Source organism: Betta splendens, chromosome 8 (genome assembly GCF_900634795.4).
Source record: "Betta splendens chromosome 8, fBetSpl5.4, whole genome shotgun sequence".
In the NCBI taxonomy this organism is placed as follows: Eukaryota; Metazoa; Chordata; class Actinopteri; order Anabantiformes; family Osphronemidae; genus Betta; species Betta splendens.
In genome coordinates, this window is record NC_040888.2 from 11,553,456 (window position 1) to 11,581,236 (window position 27,781).

The window sequence follows — 27,781 nt, forward strand, 5'->3', positions numbered from 1 at the left end:
TCGCTCAATCAAAATGGCAATATTATTTAATTAATTAATGCCAACACGTTTCCATTCTTGTGGACGTAAATGTTCTTAACAACATAATGTGATATACCAGTTAACGCCGAGTACAAAGATCCTTTATTACCACAGTTGGCAGACAAACGGAACAAACCAGCAGATGGTAAAGTTACACAGACCCGAGTGGTTTTTCCATCCGTGACTCAGGCAGATAAGGCTCCTGCCATCACGCCACTATAACCTGCCTCAGCGAAATAATGCTGAACTGTGTCCAAGCTGGTGCTCGCGGATCACATGAACTCTCTGCATCGGACTGCGAAGGCACCGAGCGGAGCAGCAAAACGGAGCCTCGGTAGGTGGCGCTCTTTCCTCTCGCAACCTGAGCAGACCAGAGGCTGGAATTATCATCAGACACTGGAGAGACCTAGCACTCCATGAAGACGTCTTCTATAAATACACACAGATATACATAGCTTCGTACATAAAGATATACTGGTGTCATATTGTACACATATATAAAGGATGTATATATTATTATCAAAGACATACACATGCTTACATACTAATCAAAAATAACTTAGATTATGAAAGATAAATCATACAAAACAGTACTTTTTAGTGTAAAATCTCTCTATATGACAATTCCCTAAGATTTCATTTTGAGGTCTTCTTGTTTTTGCAAAAGTCACTTGAAGCTGTGTTGGAGGGACGTATCAGAGAAGAGAGAGAACCGAAGTAGAGGAAAGCAGGAATGACTTCCTTCTTTTGAGGGGAAACCAGCATTTAAAGGTGCACACAGACGGAAGGACGTCACACTGTCTACCTCGGCCCCCCTCCCCCTCAGCCCCGCCCCTTCCTCGTTAAGGTCTCCCTCCCCGGAGTCTGGTTGGCTCTGGACAGCAGCACGCAGACACAGGACGAGTCGATGCGGATCCACCTCCACCCGGTTCTGTTGTACGCGTCTTTGGTGAGCGCTCGCACGTACGACTGCTTGGCTTTGCACTCGCTCAGCCACTGTTTTTTGTCCACGCCCAAGCAGACGGACCCGGCGACGCCTGTCCCCTGGGGTTTGGCCGCCGCCCCGGGACTCCGCGACCTGCTGCCGTTGTTCTGCTGCTCGGCCGGGCGGCAGCGGGTTTCGTAGAAGTACTGTTTGAGGGGCCCTGTCTGGGTTTGGATCTCCTGCAAGATGGTGACCTGCTGGCCGTGGGAGTCAATGGCCGACTTTTTGTCGGTTACCCAAACACTTTCCGACTCACACACAGACCTTTCCCCTCTCCTTCTGTCGATCGGGTGCGAGCGTTTGTCCCTTTTTACCGGATGGCCGGCCTCACTGGTGAATGTGGCAGGTGTGATCCTATCAATGGCCCGGTCCCCGTGACCCTCGATGTGTCCATCCATGTCCTCCTGCTGCTCCCTGTCCTCCAGCATGCCCGACTCCAGCATGAGCAGCAGAGGAGGGTGCTCTGGAGGGGACGGGGAGGGGGAGAACAGGACTCGCGGATGTGCGTCCAGGAACATCTCGTCTCCTTCCAGGACGCCATCCAGCCCATTTCTCAAGGCCAGTCCTGCTTCCAGGGTCAAGCCTGCCTCGGCTGGACCCGTACCGCCCCCCGGTGACTCCTCAGCCCCCGTCCTGTCTCTGGTTGTATCTCTCAGCTGACCCTTAAGTGTAGCAGGACTTACAGCGTTACGTGTGTCTGCTGCAGAAAATTGCAACGGTCTGTCTCTAAAGTTCTGAAAACTCTCATTCCTCAAAAAGTCCACAAAGTCTTGCCTGGTGTCAGCTTTGTCACCCTTTGATGCAAACCTGTCCTTGAAAATACCCTCGGTCCTGGATGTCCGTCCTTCTGAGGAAACATCCCGCTCACTGCCTGAGTTTCTGTTGGACTGGTTTTCCACTTTGAACGTGTTCGTGTCTTCATGCGTGGAGGATTTCATATAATCCTGGCGGTTCTGGAGGTTCTGTCTGCCGGTGTGCTGGCTGAGAGCAGCAGCCATGCTGTTGTCTGTTTCTGAGGCACCTTTGTGGGGGTTGTTGTTTGCATTGGGAGCTGTGAAACGAGCTGCCGGCTCGTGACGGTCCTCTGTGCGGATGTCAAAGCCAGGCTCCGTCGTCGCGGCAGCAATCCTGGACACGGGGTTTTGAGGGAAGGGCAGGGCCGAGGCAATCACCATGGCAACCAGGGGAAGCCAGTGCATCACTCCCAAGACGTATCAGCTGGTGAGGGGAAACAGGAAAAGGAAGTTATTTGATACAATCCAATAAGCAGCATATATAACGACTCAGAGCTTCACAACTGTGGTTGTGTAACTGCTGAGGTACGACTCTACAATCTCTCCAACCAAATATAGCAAGATGGCCCTGTTGTCCTTAGCATCACAAAAAGATGGATCTCTCCCACAAACACTGTGGATTCTGAACTCTTGACTGAATTCCAGCCTTGTATGTACAGTATGCTTGGCTGCCACTTTACAGCCGAAGGACGTGGATTAAGAAACTCTCTGCAACCTTCCCATTATTGTTTTAAGGGCATTTCCTCTGTGGCAGCTGTTTTCTACTATCCAAGAATCTGGGAATGTCTTCAAATATGTGGTAAAAACGCGGTTTGCTTTATATCGACTTGCCAAAACACAGCTATTGCTGCCTTGTTGGATGTGTTGCATGGGTAAACCTCAGGTATTCTACCTGTTAACACTCGGCCTGTGGTGAGTGTGTTTTTCATCGGGGAGGTGGTGCCTGGGTTCAGTACAGTACTGCACTGCACATGTGCTGAGTTTCACTTATAGTGCAACTGTCACTATTGTAAACATCCTGTGTGCAGCACCCTGCAGTCTCTAAACACAAAGTGATACTGTAGCTTTGGTGTAGCAGAGAATGTGAATTCAAAACTGCAATGTGAATTAAAATCCTAATTGTGGGTGTTAAATCATTAACAATTCAATACGTTTCAGTTTTATAAAAAAAGGAAAACATTCATTTTAAAATTGGAACTTTTATATTGCTTCAATATTGCTTTGATAAGAAATAGAAACTATTTTAAACCACTGTTTTCCTGACACATTATAGTTCAAATAATTAATGATTATTCAGCACATAATAGTAAAAATGTGAGTTTAAGATTGTAAATGAGGCATTTAATAACTTTATGAGTTATCTGTGAACAAATACACATTTGAAAAGCTTTTTTATTAATTTATTGTACAGCCCATATAATCATTAATCTCTTTTCAATGTCATTTATTGCTGTAAGTTACGTTCATCAGTTCTTAGTCGAGGGAGTTTAATAGTAATTCATTGAAAGGCCATTAAAGTAACTGTTACAAAACTCAAATGAAACACTCCCTCTTAAAAGCCACATGTAAACATTTCCTTGCATACGGGAGGATTTTCAGTTGCATTAGTTTGTCATGTTTGACATCAACTGGATGAAACGAGAAAGTATGAGTCAGGCGGCATTGATCATTTCCTTTTACCAGTGACTAACTGGAAAAGGATTTCAGTTATTTGTCCGTGTGGCGTTTACAGTGGAGAGCGATATTCAGTTCGCACAAACCTCTTCAGAGGTGAGCGTCAGCTGAGTGAGTGATTTGGTTGAAAGCAAGAAGAAGGTCTCTTGGAAAGACTTAAAATAGGTGGAATGATCAGAATGTCAGTGATGCAGCTTTACTGGCGAGGCTCCTTCACAGTTTCCTCAGGCAAGACAACACACAGGAGGAGGAGTAAGTGCAAATGGGCGAATCGCTCCTTCGTTTGTCTGTACAGGTGTGTGAGAGCGACGGAGTGGATGTTTCATCGGTGACCACCGAGTGAATGTGTGCGAACATGCAAATGAGTGTCAAAACAAAATCCTTTCAACAGCGGGACTTGTACTCGGCCACACCCTGCGCACAGTGGCGCTGGGGAGCAACAAGGTTTGGTTGACACATCACTCACGCAGTCACCGCGGGCGCTCAAAGTGCCTGCTTGTCATGCTGGCGATAAATCACATCAAAGTCCGTTGGGCTTCCTGTACGCTCATGCTACTGGTGCACATTCGGGGGCCTGCCAAAAGAGAACCCAGGTGTTCTACGTGATGAAAGCAGATTAAACCATAAACCCGGCTGTTAACACACCCCTCAAACACGGAGAGAGGCCAGCCAACAACGATTAAGGCCTGAAACAGCGTGTGTGCAGGTACAGTGAACTCTGGGAGGAGCAGGTGGGTGAAACAAGCCACCAGTGCGGAGCAGGTGACGCGCGGCGGACGTCCAGGTAAACGGGCCGGAGTCGTACGCTCCTTCAGGGCTTCCTCCACGGAGCCGCCAGACGACAGGCAGAAGGCAGAGGCAGCCTCTAAGTGGTTCCTTTGTAAAGCTGCAGCACTTCATCACTACGCTCCATTTGCTCCAATGACACGCTTCAGTGGAGCTCCCCGCCAGGCTGTACGCGGACCGCGGCGTCTGCAGGCCGGACCGGACAAGACAAGAGACGAAAGCCTATTCATGAAGCGGTTGTACGCGAGCGCAGGAAGAATACCCTAAAAAGCATAGGACAAGGCCTAAAACTAACAATCACCACTAGCAAAGGGTCCGACTCAGCACTGAGATGCTGCATATCCATGTAAAGACCACCTAGGATGGGAGTCGTGTCCTTGTTTTTCTGTGAATTGGGTTCAGTCAAATGCTTTACGGTCGTTCTGTCAGAACCTGGACACGCAGCTCGTTTCAGCCTTTGTGAATTAACACCAACACCGCCACAGGATATCACAAGACATTTTTTACTGACAGCTTCTAAAGGATTTACTTCACATTGCCTTCAACCGGCCTCCTAACAAAAAATATTTTTCAAGCCCTGTGTCACTATTACTTTCTAAATGTTATTTCTTATACTCGTTTGAGTAGTACTTATGTTATTGTTTTCCTTCAGCATTCCCCTTTTGGTTACATATTTGATCCATATGTGTTTTCATTTAAAAAACAAACAGCAAATTACACAAAAAAGAAAAACAATAAAAACAAAATTGACCAAAATTATATCATGGACCACCCAAAAACAGATGTGCAACAATCAATTATAAATTAAAACATGTCTTGCTCTAGTTAACCAGAAAAAGCAACTAAAAGAATGCAAATAATAAAAGTCTAAGCAATAACTAGACGTGACGATAACTTATTTTTGAACTGGATAAAGCAGCTATTCAGATATTGTGGTGTTCCAGACCTGTCCACCAGAATATAGTATAGCGTAAACCAGGGCTGAGAGGTACATTTAAAACTGAAAGAAGGTGAAAACATGTGGCAAGAACATACTTGTATATAATCAACTGAGCCTAAACTAATATTTAGCAATCTGTTGAAGATTTCAGCTGCTTTACAAAACTGAGAAAACATCATTATGATAGGTTTGGATGATGATTTGGACCAATTAACCAACGCCCAAATAAATAACACACTGTACATGTGTCTCACAGTGTAAGACAGAGCAGACACGTCTCACACTGAGCAACTATCAACATTTAAAAGTTTTGCCTGGAGAAGTTACTGAAATTATTATCTGACTGACGATAGTGTTTTATTGTGACACCAGGAAAATTGGTAGGATTTCTAGTTTGAGTGGCACCAGTGTGAAGGGCACATGTTTAATCCAGATGTGACAGCGAGAGCGTCAGAAGAATCTGGTAAATTACAGTCCAGAGGCTTCTGGAAGCAGATGCCCCAAAGCAGCTCCACACCTGGCAAAGGCTACTGTGCTATTAACCTGTTAACGAAGTAATCCTCTCCCCTCGTGTGTGGCTAACGTCAGACATGTCCATCTGACAGAGAGGTAATACTTTCTGTCTTAGTGTTTGGATTGGGGTCCTCTCCTAATCCTGCCTCTTTGAAGCCGTGTAACCTGAAGAGCCACAGGGTGGAAGTTGCCTGGAAGCCGGCTGCCTGGAGGATGTCAGCACCCAAAATTGCATCTTCCAGCCCATTTTAGGACAGGATCCGTCTGCTTAAGCTGTTTGAAATGCATGCGAAGGTGACTATTATGGTTCCTGTGGCACTGTGTGACATGGAAAACACATGCAGGTAAATGTTTGTTCTCCCCCTCTCGGTTTTTCCTCTCTGGAGGGATACAGTAAAAGCCTCAGCCTCACATGTGCCTCATTTACAATGCCCCGCTGTCTCACTGTGCAAACAACCAATTAATTCCAGCTCTGTGATTGTTTTACACCGAGCTCTGCCTGCAACATCCAGTCCCTCCTCTCTAACCTTGGCTCCATTCAACATCTCTCACAAATCACTCAAGATTGCTTTTTCTTTTTAACTCACAAGCTGAGATCAGCTCTGCTGAGGATGTGACCATCAACATGTAGAATCAAACATCAAAAGATGAACTGACCACATAACAAAAAAAGTGAGAAATAGCCACAAAACCACAAGAGGGAAAGTTTTTTGCTTGTACTTTTAGCAAAAACCTCCCACGAAGTCTCAGATCTGTTATCAGGGCTGAATTAAGGCATCAAGTGGAGACAACCTGTGTGATCTACCTGCCCGGATCAGGACTTGGTAGATCTGGCCTCGCCTGACTGACTGCCAACGAAAACAAGACGTCAGATGAACTACAAGTGCACAAGTGCTGCCAAGGAAAATAACAAATGAAATACTCCACGGTCGTGACTGCTCAACAAGAACCTCAACACAATGTGGCGCAAAGGACACGCGAAAAAATGGCTGCTTAGCGCGATTGAAAATGCAAGGAATACATTTTATTTAGAGAAAAAAACTTTAGCTGTTATAACTAATGTGTTTTATGAAATCTGATGAGAAACAATGATGATGCAGCAAATAATATACAACTACATAAAGATCATCGATATATATAAATAAATAACATTAACTGACAATTTAATCGTTTTGAATTTATGTTAATTGAAAAATGCGCTTGTTTATTTATCCATGGCAATTCTGCTTAAACACTATTAACTACACATTGAAGGCCTACGTGCATGATATAAAGCCATAGCCTACCGTTTAGGTGAGATCCGGACCCCGCGTCCTTCCAGCTGACACCACATTGATTATAGAGTCCCGTCGCCAGTTGCTCAACTGGTTTTAAAAAAATAAAGCCAAAAAACACCTTCGCATGGCGACCACAAAATTAATCACAAACATATCTGTCTTCTTTTAATGGTCATCACATCGCACGTGCCCTCTAAAATCAAAGGAAAGTAGTTACAAACCAGAAATCTCTCCGGTCCTGGGAGCGCGTCTCCTATGAAAAAAGTGCGATATGAAGTAAGACCGAAATTTTTAAGGGCGCCGTAAATAGTTGATATTCCACGGTTCGTTAGTCCTTCGTGGCAGGAGAGAGGGGAGGCTAACGCACTTCACATACGTGAAGAAGAAATGCAGAGGTTGAAGAAGTTGGTCAAATGTTTTAAGATCTGAACTCCGCCTGAAACGCGTAAAGTCGGACACGTAGTGAAGTTTGCGTGAGTTACAAGTACAACCTCTTGTCAGGACTTTCGCAATAAAAGCTCCTCTTGAGCAGTTCATCAGTGGAACGTTTGACTTGCAACTATGCCTTTAATTCAACGTCCGATCCAGCCACTTCCGGCGCAGTTTCTTCTTCGCTGCGTCCGGCTTGACGAGCGAACGACTCCGATTTCTCATGGGAAGCGCTAAGTCAAGACGAATTTTTTTCCCCCTCAGGCGGTTTGTATATCTAAAAGAGATCAACAACATTAAACAAGCAACATCTGTGCGAGCACAATTATTTTAGAGTTGCTCGCAAACGTATGCGTATAATATAGAACACTTAAAACACGCGATCGTGCGCATTCACTTGCTAGCTACACTTGACAGGTTGCGTTGTCAGACTTGACATGTGCTGGACTGAGATATTTTTCAGCCTCACGCACTTAAACCCCGAACCCCCCCCCCCCCCCCCCCCAACAGAAACCAGCGTAGTTACGGTACCGTCGGCGTGTTGCTGGCAGGGCTCCCACCTGATGGGAGTTCATTAGTGTTGGTAACAGTACAAATGACTCCAAACAATCAACAGCGAGCCATGATGGTGTAACTAGGCCACGCGAGCTGCAACTCAATCTCATCTGGCACAAACAGACCTGAGGATGTCAAATCTGAATCTGCTTTCAGATTGCTTCCTGTTGACCCGTGCCAGGTATTTTCGGTGTGTGCCGGTATCATGGCTATTTGGCAGGTGAGTGTCTCGCTCCAGGCCGCATTGACGTGATCATTTTGTTGTTCATTTGATTAAAGCTTCTGATGGTTAAAGGCAGTTAGAAGCCACTAAAACACCTCCTGAACTGACACATAAACAACACGGCTGTGTATTTATTTTGCATTTCAATATTTCAGACACCGTACATTTGAACAAGGAAGGGCGCCTGCCCAGGGTAACAATGTTAATAGTATTTAAAAGTAGTTAATAATATTGTTATTATAAGCATTGAACTTTCACACTTATTTTTAGTTTAAGTTATCAAATAAAAGATGCTAAATGCCAACAACATAATTAAAATAACCCTAAAGAGACAAATCAAAATATGAAACAGTTATATATGACAATCATAAGTCAACCTCCCCAAAAAAGACCCAAATGTAACATGACAACCTTATTGTTTGTCCCCGTCTATTTCAGTGCTACACGCAAGAAAGAAGCTTTAAGTTTTGGTGTCGAGCCAGAATTTAATAAAATATTTTAACCTAGGGGAATTAGAACAGGTTTACTGGAATATTCTGTCGTGTCTGTTTGTCTCATTTGCATGTGGCGTGTTTTCGTGGGTATTGGTATTTCTCACGCCAGAACCTTATGTTGCACTAACGGATGTACAGGACGCACCGGTGACGTAATACTCAAGTATGTGCCCCGTGTGCACTGCGATATTTGTTATACTTGAATGCGAACGTGGTGACGTTACTGTATGCGGTTTAATGCACGGTGTGTCCGCAGGTTGAGTGGGTGCAGGCATTCGAGACTCCTTTTAAAGATGAGAGGATGGAAACAGGAGCTGTGTCCCTGTCCACTCGCGGGTTTTTGGCTCGGTGGAGGCACAATGGCAGTCTATGGGGGACACACAGGCCGACAGACGGTTTAGTGGGTCCTCGGAGCAGATAAGTCGTCCCCACACAGACTAGACGGAGAGTTCGCTGCCATTGACCCGCGAGAACAGCGCATCCACTGAGCCTCCACACCTTGAATGGCCTTGTTGAAAACGAGAGCCGTAAATTGACTGATGAGCGGAGGTGGGAGACTCGGCCTCCCCACTCCTCTTTCGCTCGCGCTCTCACATGCTATCTGTTTCTTTCCTTTACCAAGTAGTGGTTTCCATCTCACCAAAACCCCTTTTCCCCTGAATGTTTAAAAAGATGAAAGGATAAGGAGAAGAATGGAGACAAAAGAGGAGAGGCTTGTGTTACAACCCTGCCCCTGAGAGACTGCTCATGAAAGAGTTTGGGGATGGGAGAGATAGAGACCAGAGAGGAGACACAGAAAGAGAAGGGGGATCATGAAAAGAGGGTTTTCAAAGTAGAAGCTGCTAAAACGGGTCACTTCTATATCGCAGGGCAGACTAAAGTGCAGTCTTCAGACATTTAACTCTGTCGGTGCCCTCTGATGGAGGGCGGCGAACTCACTGACTGATTGCGCAAACAGACACAACAGACAATCTGGCGCACAATCTTCCGTTTTGTTGTTCCTCCCCGGACCCACCGCACAGTGGCACGACCACAGTTCAGGGGCTCGGCCACAACGTCTTTGCCGCGAAGCAGAACATGCCCGCTCTCAGGGTGTCTCCCTCGCGGAATTCCTCCGTCTTAGCATTTAAGGTCAGTCACTGGAAATCCTCACGAACCCTCCCACTATGCTCTCCGGCTGCTCTGCCTGGACTTGCCCTGCGTGCACTTAGATATTTCCACCTCAGGGCGCATCAGTGAGAGTTCGAGCGAGAGACAGACGGAGAGAAAGTTAAGTGTGGACGTGAGTGACGTTGGGGGGGATGATGACGGGAAGAGCAGGGACACGAGAAACTGAGAGATCAGATAATATTTAAGACAGAACGAGTTTTGCTCCATGCTGTGACCACAGGCCTTTTGTTATTGTACAGTCACGCTTGTTACTGAAACTTATTGTTAACACGAAACAACAACACAGTCACTTTCACAACAGTCATTTCACTCAGCCAATTTTGGGGTCTTGACATCTACAATTGTTTCTCATTCTTCTAATTGAGAAACCACCGCTCGGCGTTTTGAAGTTTCCAGATGTCACTTTTCCTCCATCACCTCTCATCAACTTATTGCCATTGGACGTCCTTCTGTATTTGAAACTCTGATCTGAGCCTAATTGGCAGGTGGCTATTATGGCAATTATGGCAAATGGCCGAGCTGTGCTGTCAGGGTGGGGCTAACAGTGAGTCTGTCCACAGCTGAGCCACTAAGTCAAACATCACATATCAATTACACATCCATGACCTCCCCAACGTCCTCTCCTCCGCTTCACCTCCTTTTCTCTCCTCCTCTCTGGTTTTGTTGTTTTCAATCCTACATTATTTCTGTCCTCTTTCACCTCCTCACCCACTAAACTCCACTTCCTCCTCTTGCTTGCCCCTGAATTTGAGCCTGTCTATGGTGAGAACCGCGCTGCCATCGCCAGCATTACCACACACTGAGATATGGTTACACGTGCTTCCAATTTCAGGCGTAATGCTGCTCTCGCCGCAATCCGACCCAATTACCCGAGCCTCCTGGAAATGGCCCAGTCGGCAGGCATGGTGGCAACGGGTCAAAGGTGAGGTCAGACTCTGATGAATGCGTCACCTCCTGTCTGTACGTCTGTCTGGCTCGCCGGCTGCTTCAGCACTTTATCCAGCGTTTCCCTTCGGTCATATTTGGCACAGGTGTAGGATTGTGCAGAAAAAGCAACCGGAGCCTGAAATTGAATTTCACAGCTTACTAAAGGTCAGAGAGGATGAGTGACGGGGTCTGGAGCCAGACCACACATAAACACACACACACACACACACACACACACACACACACACACACACACACGCCTGCACTGACACACTGTTGCTCTGACAAACAAACAACACATGCGCCTACAAGTCTTTTCTGCATGAAACTGAAATTAGCGTATGGAATGTTCACCTTCGGGAAAACCGCCTGGGAGGGAGGGGGGAATATGAGAGCGCCGCAGCTCCAGAGCCCTCATTAGAGGCAATGGTGGACTGACGTTGGTAATTCTGCTTAATGCTTAATGAGAAACAGGTTCACGTGGGTGCCAAACGCAGGCTGGCGCTGCGCTGCCATGCCTGGCTGTCTGTCCCCCCCCCCCCCCCCCCCCCCCCCCCCTCCGCCCCCTCCTCCAGGTCCATGTGTTTGGACTGCTGTGTTCAGTGTTCATGCAGAAGCTGGGTCGTTCTGACGCCGCCTCATTGGCCCGTCTTGTTTGCACGGCCGGCGCCGCGGATCCCTCTCCTCTTACAGCGCGTCGCTCGCCCTCCGCACACGGCCCCTCGCTCACTCCTCCTCGCCTCCTTATCTGTCGCACCTCAGTGTCTCCTTACAGCCTCCGTCCACCTACAGCGGCTACACTTTCATTCACATGCTGTTAGGCCTCCCAGATTAGACATGCAGTTTAAATAGTGAATGATCTACCCACAGCGAGCGTCCTCCATCACGCCGGCGCTGCCCGTTCCTCTGTCTCGCTGCGTTTTTACACCCACCTCCTTGACCAGAAGCCACGTTTTGAGCCCTGTTCCTACTGGGGGGGGCGAAATGTCACACACTGTAAACTTTACTCACTGTACAACACCCAGCAGGGTTGCGTTTCATTTGGAGTTCATTGTGTTTGAAATGCTCTGGTAATTAGCAGAGGATAGACTTACAGCGCACCTACTGCACAATAGAGGTACCAGCACAGCCCCCATACAAGCCCCTGATCCGGTGCTGCCCCTCTCCATCTGTCATTCCCTTGGGACTGCATGTGTGAACGCATGTGTTCATGTAAATCTGTCGTACCTCGAGCCCCGTGCTTCGTTTCCCCACATACAGTAGCGCATATGCAGGATAAGGCTGATTCATGGAAGACAGCAGGGCTGTTTGGCTGATATGATCATTTAAAATATGCCTTCATTGGGGATGTTGATTAATAGTGTACATTAGTGCATATTTTATATTCTCTTATGTTTATATCAAGAATATGTAAGTGTTCATCTACAGTAATGTAATGTTTGATTATCCACTGCTATGACAGTCTGAGTCTGTGCAGGTTTGGCACTATACCAAGGATTATTTGCATGTGAATGACAGCCAAGTCAATGCTATGTTATACAATCATTTATTTACTCATAAATCAATCAGGCCTTTTTAATAAAGCGAAATAATAGGTTTATGTTAGTCGTGACACGGAGCTGTGCTTCTGGTGCGACACACCTGAAAGTCCTTTATCACTTTACGTTTATACACGAAGCGAGAGCCTTGAATGTGCAGTATGTAGCGGCTCCACCCACGGGCCTCCGTGCATTTTTCGAGGCCTCGCAGACTGACACTGATATCTGGCAGCGGATTCTTCAGAGGGAGGACACGGTGCAAGCTTCCCCATTACGGGCAGGGTCATAGCGCCCTCCGGTGGCAGGGAGGGTAATTAGGTCCCCCCCCCCCCCCCCCCCAGCCACTTTTAATCAGAATAATTTCCTAAATTAACTAACTGCTTTTTCCTCTATAGTCATCACATAGTTTTTTTGGAAACTTGCAATAGGGAGGAAGTGCGACAATGAGACAGAAAGTCGGAGGGAGGGGAGGTGCAGGGGGACTCAGAGCACCAAGCTGTTGTAATAATCTGCAAATTTTCCTCAGATGACGCAAAGACTGTGACTTTGCCTCCCGTCCCCGCTCCATCACCACATCCCTCCTCTGTCCGTGTCTCTCCCGATGCCTCGCTCTTGTCAGACGGGAGACAGCGACACGCAGCAGGTGAGCCCTGTCACCTCCATGTTGTGATGTTCCTCCTGCGCTCGCTCACATTCATTCGCATGCGCTGCGTACATCTGTGTGTTATCATTTGTTTGGCGTTTCAGAATGGCTTTACTTAAATTTTTGCTTCTGTTATTCATGATTATATGCTAGATGTGTGTTACACTTACTTATTTTTACAGTTTGCTTTCAGATTTAGGTTTATCCCTGAGGTAAATGTGAATTGGTTTATTCGTGTGAGAGATGTTTTGACTGTGTTTCATTTTAATTTGCAACGCTCTTAAAACAGAATTCATGCAAAGTTTTGTGAAGTCATGGAACAAGCCAGCCCCTCGTTTGTGTAGTGATGCAGTGGTTTTCACGTTTTGAAATCTGCTGATTTTCAACGTCTGTGATCTGTAATATCTCTTTAGCTATAGGCATTGTGTTCGCTGTCAGAGAGAAGAGGATCAGAGAGATTTAAGGCTGGTATAAGGAGTTCCCCAGATGCCTGTAAGAAGATGGATTTACTGTACGGGAATGAGCTGTGTGAAATTCAGCCTTGCTGGAGGGAGGAGCGATTGAAGAAACTGCTACCACAGATCAAAAAAAAAAAAAAGCAAAAGAAAGAAAGAGTGAGAGGAGGAACAGAGCGTTTAAAAATAGCAAAGCTTTACGAGGGTGAGGAGAGCAGATGTGAGAGACAGTCTGTGCTTAAGGAGTTCAAACAACAGATTAATACACTCAGATTATCGTCCGAGAGCGAGAGAGAGAGGGCGAGCGAGGGGATGGATGTGGCCGTGGGTGTTTGACGTGTGTGCACACATTCACACCGAGCGAAGTCGCAAGACACACGTGAAACTCATCGCACACTCATGCGGTTGCTCTCAGTAAAGCAAATAATCCTGTCCGTGCCAGTTTCTTGATAATGGATGAATAGTAGTTTTATGTCTCGTATAAAATATTAAATATCAAAATCAAAATCATCTTCACATTAACCGCTCATGGGGACAGAAGGAATCCTTGCCTTCATGGGTGAACGTCTCTAACACTAGGCCACGAAATGCAAGAACGCTGTGGAAATCCTTTTGGTCTGGATTTGCGTTTGTCTGTTTTATCCTGTGTCTGTGTGAGAGGCAGAGAAAACAAACAGACGTTGTTTGCGTGTGTTTTTCCCACCGTGAGGAAGGGAGCAGGAGGTGCCGTGGTGTGGTGTTGATGTGATTATGACACTTAAGGCAAACACAAGCATCCTTGTTACCGTAATGTTGTTGAGTGACAGGCTGTGTCACCTGGTTTGTGTCTGCTCCAACTGAGAGGAGAACATTTGACGCAGCTCCGGACTTTACTATTCCCCAAATGTCTAGGTTTGTTATTAGCTCCACAATAGTCTATTAATAATATACATGAACATATGAACAGGTGTGTTTTTTAGCTTTTTTTAAATAATAAGCATAAATAAATAAGCATATTGAATAACTAGTAATCAGTTAATTAATCAATTAGTTGAACAAAAATTTAAAAAAAAAATTCTCTCAGTAATCTTACAGTAAATTTTGTATCTTGGATTGGACAAAAAATATTTGATGATTTTTGGTTAGAAAATTTATTGTAGCCTAAACCGTGAACAAAGCTGGTACAATAGATGTGACCACTACCAAACTACACCACGCTGTGAAATAAACAAAGCAACACTGAGATTAGCTGCGCTTTCATCATGATTCCTAATTACCATTTACTGAGGTTCCGTAGATTTGTAGACAACATAAAATAAACAATACAATAGAGATTTAACTATTTACACAACTTACTGCTACTACTATTATTTGACATTCATTTCATTAATATTTGGTGATTATTAAGTCCAGTTTAGCTGCGTCTTTGACAGCAGTGGTGCTCTGAGCATCCTCGCCTGCCTCTGCCGAACAAGGCGAGGATGGAGGGGCGAGGCGAGGATTATAACTCGATCCCTTTGCAAAGCTCACACCAAACAATCAACCAGGGGAAATAATCCTCTGAGGCACACAGACAACCGCACACAGCTACAAGCACTCACACATGTCTGCCCACAAATACGTTACACTCTGTACACGAGTTGTGGGACAGTTCCAAACCCGGTTTCTTCAGGGTTGAAGTCATGTGACTGATTATACAGGGCTGTTCCTGACTGATCATACAGGGCTGTTCCTGACTGATCATACAGGGCTGTTCCTGGAGCAAAGTATTGGTGGACTAGATCGGTGTTGGCTTGGGATCATTGTGCTGTGTGAATGTCCAGTGACTTTAACAGTAGCCCCAGATCATCCCCAAGTCACTCAGTCTTGTTACAGGCCTTTTCTTCACAGTTCTGTTTAAAGGATTCTGGCCTGGTGTGTTTAATACAAACAGCTGAAAGGTTTTGAGTAATTTAAGACTAATTGTGGTTGCTGTACGTGAACAAATCTTCCAAAATTGGATAAAGTGTCCAAAATGAAAAGTTCTAACTTTTGAGCCTTAAATAAAACTGTTACGGTTGATTCATTATTCATGGAGTGTGTGTGGAAAGTGATTGAATACTCACCACAATTGCGTTAACTCTAAGAGCATTAACTTGGCCTAAAAGGTCATTTTGCGTTCTTTATGTTTTTGATCAGATCTACAGACGATGTCCGTCTTCTGTGTGTGAATGGCTAGAGGTCTGTCTGGATCATAAGCACAGACAAGCCTGGGAAAAGCTGGCTCCAGCCTGCAGTGTGCTGCTCTGATGGTGCTGGCTGTGTAGCTTTGTCTAATGCAGTAACAATTTAAGTCTGTTCTTCTGGGGGTGAACTCAGTCTGTCGTTGTAGTTGTTGTCCTGGAAACCGTGATGATGTTGATTGCGATGATGATGTCATGTGACATGACTGCAAGTAATCCCACACTGCAAGTCATCATTACTAATGGGTTATTATAATGTTTATAGTAACGACGCCATTATTTTTGAAAGGCGCTTTGAAAGACTTCAGGTCTTTAAGTTGTTCCACTCCCCTGCCTTATTTGACCACCTATTCACTCTTCTGATCATTTCAATGTTTTCTGAGGCCTCCCTTTAAAGGGGAACGCCTGCCGTTTACCTGGCTAAGTGGTACTCCATGTGTCCCGTCACTACGAAATCCAGGATTTACTGTAAGCTCCCCGACCAAACGGTCTGAACTGGGTCCAAAGGCTGCGTTTTATTAGGGATGCTAAGCTGTGATATGATGTAACAGGTCACTCCTGTCGTGGCTTTGGATGTGATACTCTGATCTACGACTGTTTCCTGGACTCTTGGATGCACATTTCAGGCCTTTCAGTCTTTAGCAGAGGCAACTTGAACCATTCACCATGAAGAGCCCCGTTAGGGCGCGTTACTACGTCTCGTCTCACGGCAGCCATGATGTTTCCTGGAGCAGGGAAATAATCTGTCCGTTAGGGGAGAAAGACAGATTTGCAGCCCAGCTTCAGGTCCTTGAGTTTGTCCTTGCAGCTTACGTTCCTGAGCGCCGCCCTCCTTGCTGTTGCTTTATTATTATAAGTCCTCCATCTGACGGGAGAACAAATGTCTGCCACAGATGACCGACATCTCAGACATCAGACATCAGGAGTTGCTTTACATTCTTTGTATTTTGGACCGATCCAAACTTTTTCCTGAAGGCCACAGACTAATGCCGCCTCTCTAAAATGTAAAGCATCCTTCATCCCAGCTTGATGGTGATCTTTGTTTTAAATGTATCCACCAAGAATGAACAGGACCTTTTTTCTGCCCACTGCATCAAGTTGGAGCCTCACCAGGGGTCAAATCCCTCAAACTCTAACTATCGTGACCTTGATTTCCTAAAAAGGATTGTGTATTTCTCACATTCTCCTGAGTAGACTGCTGTATATAACTGAAGGGATTTGATCAAACCAAACAATTCACATGCTAAGAATGAAATAAGGATTGTAAAGAGGATTTGCGAAGACTAGGAGCGTGGAACCCCCTCCCCCTCCCCTCCGTTCACCGAGGATTAAATCTCTGCAATTGAAACTTGGCAGGATATTCTCCACCCCCAAAATGTACCATTTCAGATCACAGTGGCAGAGCGTCCCTGTGCGTGGACTGCCGTAGACAGTAGACAGGGGCAGAGGCATGGCCGGAGGAAGCAGGAGATGAAAGAGCGGAGGTGAACCGGAGGCAGCAGCGAAACTAGCAGGTACCGCTTCTCACATTCCTCGTTGTCGTCCGTGTTTTTCGGTGACCGCATACCTCGCTCTGCAGAAAATGACATCTAGTCACCTGATGGATTATAATCACGTCTGATTGCAATTGTCTCACCGAGTCAGACTATTTGTAAATGTGACATTCACGCGTCTGACAAGGATTTGGCACGGCTCCCCTGCTCTCCAGATGTGTTTATGTATGATTAATGTGGAGATGGTGGCGGTGGGGGTCTCTGTGGAGCAGCAGAGTGCAGTGCCACTGGACAGCGAGCTCACTCCTGGCTCGGATTCGACCCTGGTCACACTCAGGCAGCAGAAGAAGAGCTCGCCTGCGTCCCTTGAAGCTTTTTGTCTCCGGCTGCAGCTCCACTCTTGTTCTCGCCTGCTCTCTGCCAACGTGGCTTTAGCCATGAAGTAGCCTCTATTCAGACCTCTGTCAGTCACATGTGAACAGCCAGAGGACACATCTAATGGCTCCTAGCTGGCACATTCTTTACCACGCTAATCAGCTCTATCTCGTGCTCCATCGCGAGGTCCAATTTGTGGTTCATTCAAATGCGGTCACTTTCTGCTTTTATCATTTTTGGGGAGATTTTATCTGAGCTATTTGTGTGTATAGTTTGTTGCCTGCTCTGTTGAGGTCGCCTCCAGGAACCGGGAACCTAAACCAAATCCCTGTAGGACATTCCTGTACTGAGTGGGTGATGGGTGTCCCTGGTTAGTCATCCACGGTGGTTACACTGTGATAATCTCAACACAACACAAGAATGTTTTGTTAGCACACATAAACAATCCGGGGCCCTGACATCTGACAAATCCACACGCATACTGTGCAGGCCAGCACACGTGAAGCGATATTAACACGCGTAATCTCCCATTCTTCCACTGTCTCCACAGACAGGATGACAAACCAGACAACAGCCAACCAGTCCAACGCAAAAAAGGACAAGGAGAAAGAAGAAACCGTGCGCGATGACGCCACAGAGCTCGCGTATAAAGATGCAGGACACTGCAGCCGCAACACCCACAACCTGCTGCTGGGGCTCACTGTCATGGGTGCGCAACAACACGCTCTCTATGTTTTCACTGCTTTATGCTGCCGAACGTCTCGCCAGAGCCAAATCCACACATTCTTCAACGATGGAATAGAATGAAATTTGAGGTCACGTTTTTTGTTCGCAAAATAGCCGTTCGGGCTTCAGCGCATGTTAACGCGCACGCTCCCAAATGTCCTCAATCCTCCATGATCATTGTCCCATGAGACGTCTGAGGCTTGTTGTTGTCTTTAGCCTGTAAACACGTACAGTACTGGTGTCCTAAAAAGCACCGCAGAGCAAAGAAGTGGCTCATTTCTGTCTGTTACTGCAGTTGTCACCCAGATTTTAATCTCGATTTAAACTTGTTTACGTTACAGTAGACTTTCTCATTAGTTGGAGAATCTCTTACATGTGTAGCCAGTGCGTCCACCAAGTATAAACTCTCAGCACATGTTTCCTCGTCTAGATATTCTGATAGTTGGCGTTGATATATTGGACCAATTTGCAGTATATTTACTGTACTTCCAACCAAGCTCAGACTAATGAGCAGCTCTAGACTCTATAAATAGCTTGAGAAACAGTGGGCCTTAAAAATGAAATAATTGTAAATGTATTTTCAGTAAAACAGTCTATTTATCTAACATTTGCTGTGGGGGTGTTAAGGTGTTGTCATGGGAGCAGTGTTTGGGATGCTGCTGCGATACATGAAGGTGTCGGACAATGCTGCGCTCACCATGGTCTCCTTCCCTGGTGAAATCCTCATGAGGATGCTCAAGATGCTCATTCTGCCATTAATCATCTCCAGTCTGATCACAGGTATGTCTGTTCCCACACTAACCAGACATGAGAGTGTCGCTAAAGGCAAAGCCATCATTGAACCATCATTCCACTTTGTGTCTCGTACAAATCTAATGACTGGTTCTATTTTCAGGGCTGGCAGGTCTAGATGCCCGCTCTAGTGGCAGGATGGGTAGCCGTGCCATGGTCTACTACATGTCCACTACTGTAATCGCTGCTGTTCTTGGGGTAATCCTAGTTCTGGGGATCCACCCGGGCAACCCCAAACTGAGGGGAGCCAGCTACACGAACACTAACACAAAGAACCAGGAGGTCAGCAGTCTGGATGCCTTCCTTGACCTGATCCGAAACCTCTTCCCTGAGAACCTGGTGCAGGCCTGCTTCCAACAGGTAAGCTGCAGGATCAAGGTACAACATCTGCATCTGCTGTTATATTTTATAGCTGTGCTGTGATTCAGTCTTATACATACTGGGGACGTCATTAGCATATGTACCTGAGCATCTGACAGGAGGAACCGCACTGCCATGTTAATGACTTGTGAACCTCTGGAGGCCCCAGATGTCCTCCAAACTTCATACGCCATGTTTCCTACATGTGTTAAGGGTCCGGATCAAAGCATGAGTTCACTCAAGGGGGTTTTAGCTGCGGAAAGATCAAAAGGTCAAGGCCGATGTGGCTGCTGACGTCTGAATTTACAGTTAAAGGCACACTTTCCTAATTTATTCATATATGTTGAGTTGCTCTCATGTTTTGTATTTTTCTTCTTCTTTTTGTATTCTGTGACCATCGCTTTCGTTGCTCTGTCGTGCGTGTGTGTCTCAATGATTAGAAGTAGTTGTCTGTGTCAGCCCTTCTGCTCCTGCTAATCTCTTAACATCTGTAATGCTATATCCTTATTTACCACAGCAAGGCATCTGCTAGTGAAGCACTGCTGAGCACAAGCTTAGAGGCTCCACTCTCCGTTGTCTTGTCCCTGTGGTACTTTTTCTCCTCCTCCTGTCTGCATCACTGTTTTACTGCTTCTTTTGTCTGCACTCACCAGGGATTCATTTAAGTCATAAAAGGCATAATTGTATTTGCAGGAAGGATTTGTTCCTCCCTTTTCAACCTATCGAGCATCTTGTCTTTCTTTCCATTCTCTTTGTTGTCTTTATGAGAATCTCTTGTTCTGTTTGGCCTTTTCTTTAAACACAAATCTGAGTTTGCTGTGACGTTGCCAAGCCTTTGTTTGCTCGCACACAACGTGAGTTACAAAATCAGGTTTTTACTTTGTGAATTGGAATCATGCGAGTACAGCTTGGAGTTCACGTCAATGTCGTTGTGTCCCTTTCAGGTTCAGACCGTGCTGAAAAAGGTGCCAATCGCAGCACCAAACCAAACCGAGCCTGTTTTAGTGAACAGGAAAAAACTGGAATACAAATGGGGCATGAACGTCCTCGGTGAGTCGATGAGCAGCTGATGTTCCAGCGTTTGTCTTATGCTCACTTTAAATTCCTCTATGGATGTTTCATGCTATTTCACCATGTTGCACGCTGACATGCTTTGTGTCTCAAGGCTTGATTGGCTTCTTCATCACCTTTGGGATCTGCATGGGCAGGATGGGCGAACGGGGGAAGATCATGTGCGACTTCTTCAACATCCTCAATGAGATCATCATGACGATGGTTTCCATGATCATGTGGTCAGTGTTGCCTTGTCCTAGTGTATGTTTGCGTGCGTCTTCTGCGCGTGTTTGCAAGCATGCCTGATGCGTGTCTGTTTTTGCTCATGTGCCCCAACGGCTGCGTTGCTTTGACATTCTAGGGATACCGCACACAGAGGTCAGCGACAGTGACGGATAAAGGGGAGATGTGTGTACATAAGAGCAAACAACAGGGTCGCACCACAAAGGCCCGAAAAAGAAAAGACAGGCAGATGAAGAGGGTGAATGTGTGTCAATGAAGGATGCAGACAGATGGGGGGAGAGAGAGAGAGAGTGAGGGAGAGAGAGAGAGAGAGAGAGAGAGAGAGAGAGAGAGAGAGAGAGAGAGAGAGAGAGGCTTTCCCTGGGACATGCTGGAGGCTGTGGTATGTTTGGGAGTAAATGGAACAATGTTGTGGGCTCCCAGGGGAGCCAGGGTGGAAGACCTCCAAAATGTAATGGATCCACCGACGGTAGAGGAGCCACTTGGCAGCGGCGCAGAAAGCACATGTGGGCGGGCGGGAGGGACAGCAGGACATGGATGGATGCATGTAAGAGCATGCCTTCTGAGAGCAGTGCGCGTCTTGAGGTTTCGCAGGAGCCCGGCTGGTCGCAGAGAGAGCACGAAAGTAGTGGCACTCAGAGCAGGGATGGAAAAGGAAGGGGGGGGGGGGGGGGGGGTGCGCTTGGAAGGGAAAACAGCAGGATGCTTGTTTTGCAGCTCTCCTAGGCCGTCTACACTTGCAGCTGGACACCAAAGGAATTGTGTCCTTGTTCATATCACTCACGCAGTATAAACAGATTACTCACGGGCCTATGGAGCCGGCCAAACACGGAGTCCAGTGTATACAAAAACACGTGTCATACAAGAAGCACATCCATCAAATCATATACAAAGCATATTCCTCCAAACAACTGTGAATGCCAGCCTGGGGATCCATCACTGTCAGGATGGGACTCTGCCTCGGACCACGAAGGACTGGGAGCAGGACCGCTTTAATTAAGACGTCCCACAGCACAACTGCACTCCACGTGTTGGACACAGTCACCGCGTTTAGAGAAACTGTCAACATTGAAAATAGAAGTCAGAAGAATTAGGTATAAAGAAATGTGGAAGAGAAATATCTGCAGCATGATGCAAATATTAGACACAAATGAGTTAAAAAGAAACACATGATTTGGGACTCGTTTCAATCTGGAGTAATGGTTTTATTGTGTCATGTTACATGGAGTTTGTTTTGTATTAAGACATCCGCAGATGTTTCCTGACTCTGGTCAACAGCAATTTTATGATGTGTTTATTAATGATATGAGATCAGAAACAAAAACCAGATAAAAAATCAGCTGTTTTTCCATTTCTGCGTCCGTGCTCAGGTACTCTCCCATCGGCATCGCCTCGCTGATTTCGGGGAAGATCGCAGCCATCGGGGACCTGGAGGTGGTGGCCAGGCAGCTGGGCATGTACATGGTGACGGTCATCGTGGGCCTCGTGATCCACGGCGCCCTCATTCTACCTGCCATATTCTTCGCCATCACCAGAAAAAGCCCCTTCACTTTCTACTCGGGAATCTTCCAGGCGTGGATCACCGCGTTGGGGACGGCTAGCAGGTACGAAGTCCTGCTGTGTGTGTGCGCGTGTGTGTGTGTGTGTGTGTGTGTGTGTGTGTGTGTGTGTGTGTGTGTGTGTGTGTGTGCGTGTGTGGTCGAACATGTGTCGACACTTGTGCATCACATGTTTCCTTTAAAACATGTATTCAGCTGCCGCAGCGACTGTGATTGATCGGCGTCGCCGGGTACGAGCTCTCATCTAGTTGGATTACGTTCAAAAAAGCCGAAGGCAAAATTCGGTATTTACGCAACTGGACTGACAAATGAGGACACGGGTTCTGGATGCGTGTGTGCTCACGGGCTATCATAGACAAGGCCGTGTCAGACAGATCCTGTGTTGTAAATGTCTAAGCCGTGGGATTAGTCGCCACCGGCCAAACTGGCCTCGCTGCCTCCGGCCTGGGATTCACCAGTGCTGCTGAAACCAACTGTCATTTTGGCACATTACTGAGGTTTTAGTGAATGTGGCTAATCCTATCAACGTTTTCTCTAATTATATTACGACCCGAGCTTAGCGTGGCCGGGAATCAAATTCCTGTAATTCACATGTTGTAGGATTGCAACAGTGTCCCACGCCAGCTGTTAGGGAGCGCCTGTCGGCCGACTCGGGTTTCTGCTGCTTCTTTTTTTTTCCGTCTCCACCCTCTTACCTCCCTCATCACCTCTGCACTTTCATCTTTTACCACCTGTCTGCCTATTTCGTGTCCCTCGGCGGACACCGGGCTTGTGTTATTTGCACATCCGCGCCCCTGCTTCCTCCAACTCATCGTCCCGTGGGGCCTTCTCTCCTCAGCGCGGGAACGTTACCAGTCACCTTTCGTTGCCTAGAGGAAAACCTGAAGATTGATAAGCGCGTGACTCGCTTCGTGCTGCCCATAGGCGCTACCATCAATATGGACGGCACTGCCCTCTACGAGGCCGTGGCGGCCATCTTTATCGCCCAGATGAATGACATCACACTGGACGGTGGACAGATCATCACCGTCAGGTAAAACACACATTTAAGCTTTGTTAAGGAACTGATTAGTTTAGTTAGTTAGTTGCCTTTTGTTTTACAGTTATCTAATTAGTAAGCAATTACCAGTAAAATGGAAGTTAAAGGCTAAATGAATTCCAGTGTAAAGAAAAATTCTAAAGACATTTCTGTATGTCTTCATTCATTTTAAGCAGACTTCTCTAATGGGCTCATTTCCCCTTTCTGAGCTTTTGGAATAAATGCCAAGTCTTATTGGAGCCAGTCTACACGGATCACATTCTAATTGTTGTGGTTTTGGTTACAGATGATGCTCAGCACTTTGAAGTTGTTTATTGTGTGTCTTTGTTCAACAGCTTATTACGCAGTTTACCACCGAATTCCTGAATCCCATTTTATTCCGCATGACTATTGTGTGACCTGTGGTGAAACTGCTCTGAAATAAAATCCACATGTGATGTGTAAAACTCTTGAAAGCTTAATGTCGGGTGATAATGAGCGCTGCAGTTTGTCATATGAGGACTAATATGTCGGCTGAGAGCAGATGAATAGCATCCTGCCTGCAGTCCCATCTGGGACAAACATGAGCTGACATGCCATGACAAACCACATTCATTTAAAATATTTAATTGAATGCAGGAAACGCGGGAAGATTTTACTTTCCTGCACAAATATTTTCTTTAGTGGATTCAGTTTTTACAAAAGCTTTAAATGTATATTATGGTAAAACAAAAACAGGGAAATGTGAGGTTCTTGATTACATTTCTCAAACTACCTCTGTACTGAATCTATAGTAACTCCTACAGTTTGCCCACAAACCCATTATTCTCCTTTTATGCTAAAAGCCAGTGGTGTTCGATATCGTTCAGAGCTCTTACACATCAGGTTCAGTGGCTCGGTGCGTTCATTCGGCTGACTCAGCATGCTGAATCAGCACTGAATGCATTCCCTGAGGTCTCTGATTGGTGACTAGTAAAAGTGGTTTAACCTCAGTCGCCACAGTCTGACAGCACGGCGCTCTGTGTGTATCAAAGGTATCAAACAGTTCCAGCTCGGCCTGGACCCGTCATCGTTATGTTAGTTGTTGTATGCGTTCTCTCCACAGTATGACCGCCACTCTGGCCAGCGTGGGAGCTGCCAGTATTCCCAGTGCCGGACTGGTCACAATGCTGTTGATCCTGACTGCCGTTGGCCTGCCCACCCAGGACATCAGCCTGCTCATCGCTGTCGACTGGCTGCTGTGAGTCCACAGAGGCACTGCTCTGCTTTTAGCCTGGGTTCTGGTTTTACTCATTGCGTTGTTTGCTCGCTCAGCGACAGGATGCGCACCTCCATCAATGTGGTGGGCGACTCATTCGGCGCCGGGATCGTGGACCACTTGTCGAGAGCGGAACTGGCCGAACTCGACGCAGCCGAAATGCAAGCGCTTCAACCGGAGGAGGAGCTCGATTTCGTCCCACCGCCGCCGATCCTCACCGAGATGGACCTGGTGGACCCGCTCAAGCCGCCCGAGCTGCCCCCCCGCTCGCCCCGCCCGCCCAAACAAAACCACCACGGCCCCGCTCTCTCCCAGTCCCACTCCATCACCTACTCGCCGTCCCGTTCCATTCGATCCCCATCGCCTCGCTCCGTTCGCTCTCCGTCTCCGCGCTCCGTCTGCTCCCACTCCCCCCGGCCTTTCCGCACTCATTCACCACACCTCCTCCGCAGGACGGAGCCAGGTTACTGCGCGCTGCCCAGCCATGACAACCAGGTATCCACCCAGCTGTGCTTCTGCTGGGGTGCTGTATTAATTAAAACACCTCCAATACCTACTGCTGTATATGTACCAGCAATACATGCTTAGTACCATTTTATTCACTTTATTTACAGTTTCAGATTTACTGTAATACTGGGAAACATAAAGATCTGATCCAAACAGTCTAATTTGATCACAGTGTACTAACATCACATCTCTAATACTTAATGTAAAGTGTTAGCACTTTGACAGTGCATAAATGGTCTGTTATATGAAAAAGTGATCAGTGATCCTTTGATGTTGGCCATTTTCTCTCATTCTTTGTATAAGTGGCTTTTTTTTATAACTAAAGCTCCGTGATCCGCTGCTCCCATTCAACTGCCTCTCCCCACTCAGATGCCCACGCTGCCGCGCGCCTACAGGGAGCGGGACCGCGAGAGGGAGCGGCTGAGGCGAGAGAGTGAAACCGAGGAGGACGAGGAGCGAGAGCGGGTCCTGGGCGAAGTGAGCGACGGCGAGGAGAGTGACGACACCGCCTACGATAGGAGACATGCCATCCCAGCGAGCGACCTGCCTTGACTGGACTTCACCCTGCGTTCATTGTTTCCGTTTATTGACAGATTTCCCCACTTTAGCTCCACCTGCCAGCTGTTGGAGGTCCCCTGTAAATTCCTGACTGGTTGCATGGTTGTTTTTGAGGCGTTTCATCTTGATCCACAAGACCCGATCCAATCGACAGGACGCGGCCCTGACGTCAAGTCATTTTCCTAGTTTGCTTGTGTCATTTCCTTGTTAGAACTTTACAACCGTCTACATTCATCAGTTGGTAACCAAGCTTTAATGACCCTGAATGCCTGAACCTCCCTAAATTACCAGAGAACTGTGTGCTTTGATTTGTCTTACCTGCCTTTTGATGCACAGCCATGCATTGTAGCTCGCTCCTTTACCTTTGCAAAGAAAAATGACAATTATTCCACATGTTTTGCAATAATAGCTAGGTACATTTTTCAGAGCCAGCAGCCTGTGTGCTTAGAACAGGGGTGTTCAACCCTGGTCCTGGAGAGCCACAGTCCTGCTGGTTTTCCAACTGTCCCTGATCACTTTGACCAGGTGTGTTCAGTCAATCAGTGATCAGCAGAGAGTTGGAAAACCAGTGGGACAGTAGCTCTCCAGGACCAGGGTTGAACACCCCGGCTTAGAATATTGCAAAGGGACATGTGTATGACAGCTCAAATAATTTTAAACAAAACTCACAAATAGCTTTTGAAAAAAATTATATGTTTATGAGCTTTTGAGGTAGATTTTGATACATTTGAAATGGATTTTTGTGTCTATTTCTACTTTTTGTATTAAGCTAAACTGACTCTTAGTTAGAAGGTGAATAAGCAAAGAACTCTCCTTAGTCCCCTGGGAGGGGTTATGTGAGAAAAACAAAAAGTTAAGACTCAAAAAAATTAAATAGACTTCAACAGACCTGTGTCTGATGGTTTGCACCCGATGTTCATTACCTGTGAAGCTCATCATCTTTAAGTGTTTTTTGTTTATGTGGAACTAGTTTCATTTCTTTTTATTTGGGGCCTACTTCAAAAGAGATCTTGCAAAAGTTTTTCCAAAGGCAGATTTACTTTCTCACATGTCCACATGTAACTGTTATACGTAGACAGCCGGCAGATATTATTTTTATATACAGTGAGTCTCCTCCATTTGCTTCTTGATCCTTTAGTTTTTTAGTTTTCCTGGGCAGAAGTCATTGTAATGTTAATATTGTCTATATCATCTATGGTTTGTATTTTTGGTTGTTCTGATGTCTGAAATGATGGCCACTAGGCAACATGCTGTTTTAATATTGTTGTATGTTACTAGTTATTTTACATTCATTTGTCATTTACTGACTTTATATTTGCTCAAATGCTTCATCCGACTGATTTGCGTTTCATTGTAAATATAAGTTCATGACCTGTCACCCTACGTCCTTGAGTCAAATTCACAGGCCCAGTTGTGTGTATATTGTAATAAAATCTTAGATATTTATTTCAAGTTATGACATTTCTCCTGTGCTTAATCTGGTGTTAAAGCAACCTGTAGAATCAGTGAAGGGATTGGAAGCCAAAAGGGGGACATGCGTCAGTGTTTGGTGACAAATGGAAAATCATGCAAACAAAGATATTTCTGGATGGAAAAGTTCTGACAGACACACAAATGAAAGTGCACGCGTTACACACAAGAGGCTGCACTGACGCATTGATGAGACAAAATCACATCGAGATACCAACACGCTTAATCCTCTCAGAGACGAGTTAGAGATGGATGACGCGCAACCGAGCGGGATGGGACGAGTGGGGGGGTGGCAGATGGCCAGAAAGACGTCAGTCCTTTTCATTCTTCCGAGACAGCATAAGGGCACTGTGGGTAAATGCAAGCAGGACTTACTGACGTTGGTTGTGGGTGCCGGCATGTCGCGTGGGGGGAGGGGGGGTGGGGTCAAAAGCAGCAGGTCAGTGCCTAAAAGAAATGTGACAACCTGAGGTCTGTCTCTACAAATATGTGAAACTCTAATTTATGATGATTGATTGTCGAGCTAATGGTATGTGTGGAATGAAACAAATCTGTTCAACAGCACAGAAAAGAGAGAGAGAGAGAGAGAGAGAGAGAGAGAGAGAGAGAGAGAGAGAGAGCCCGTTCATGTCCCTTCATCACACCACTGAGGCGACAAGGGGCTCAGGAATTTAATCACTGTAGCAGAGGAGCATCATCTGCTACAAAACCACATCTAGTGTCGTCTGCTTGAACCTATTAGTA

The 27,781-nt window shown here is 46.3% G+C and overlaps 2 protein-coding genes across 6 annotated transcripts; one reads left to right on the forward strand and one right to left on the reverse strand.

Annotated features, from left to right (window-relative positions):
• Positions 1-106: 106 nt before the first annotated feature.
• Positions 107-7,575, reverse strand: LOC114859825 (neurotrophin-3). The gene is made up of 2 exons (XM_055510702.1): positions 7,000-7,575; positions 107-2,224 (listed from the first exon to the last, which is right to left on the reverse strand). Exon 2 carries the CDS (start codon positions 2,203-2,205, stop codon positions 844-846), a length of 1,362 nt encoding a protein of 453 aa, XP_055366677.1. The 5' UTR covers positions 2,206-2,224; positions 7,000-7,575; the 3' UTR covers positions 107-843.
• Positions 7,576-7,616: 41 nt separating this feature from the next.
• On the forward strand, positions 7,617-27,023 carry slc1a9 (solute carrier family 1 member 9). 5 transcript variants are annotated; one of them, XM_029157832.3, is made up of 14 exons: positions 7,617-7,686; positions 8,131-8,194; positions 10,694-10,783; positions 12,853-12,969; positions 18,044-18,202; positions 18,847-18,999; positions 19,115-19,371; positions 20,316-20,421; positions 20,537-20,663; positions 22,038-22,271; positions 23,065-23,259; positions 24,350-24,484; positions 24,559-24,997; positions 25,379-27,023. In XM_029157832.3, exons 3-14 carry the CDS (start codon positions 10,699-10,701, stop codon positions 25,559-25,561), a joined length of 2,190 nt encoding a protein of 729 aa, XP_029013665.1. In that variant the 5' UTR covers positions 7,617-7,686; positions 8,131-8,194; positions 10,694-10,698; the 3' UTR covers positions 25,562-27,023. The 5 variants fall into 5 exon arrangements, with proteins under 5 accessions (XP_029013665.1, XP_029013666.1, XP_055366676.1 ...); XM_029157833.3 differs by lacking the exon at positions 7,617-7,686 and having other exon boundaries at positions 7,939-8,194; XM_055510701.1 differs by lacking the exons at positions 7,617-7,686; positions 10,694-10,783.
• Positions 27,024-27,781: the final 758 nt, after the last annotated feature.

Coding starts and splice junctions, on each gene's coding strand:
- LOC114859825 (XM_055510702.1), bottom strand. CDS start 2,205: ATGCACTGGCTTCCCCTGGTTGCCATGGTGATTGCCTCGGCCCTGCCC.
- slc1a9 (XM_055510700.1), top strand. CDS start 10,621: ATGGTGAGAACCGCGCTGCCATCGCCAGCATTACCACACACTGAGATA. Junction 12,970..18,043: donor GAGACAGCGACACGCAGCAG/GTGAGCCCTGTC, acceptor CTGTCTCCACAG/ACAGGATGACAAACCAGACA. Junction 19,000..19,114: donor CATCTCCAGTCTGATCACAG/GTATGTCTGTTC, acceptor TTCTATTTTCAG/GGCTGGCAGGTCTAGATGCC.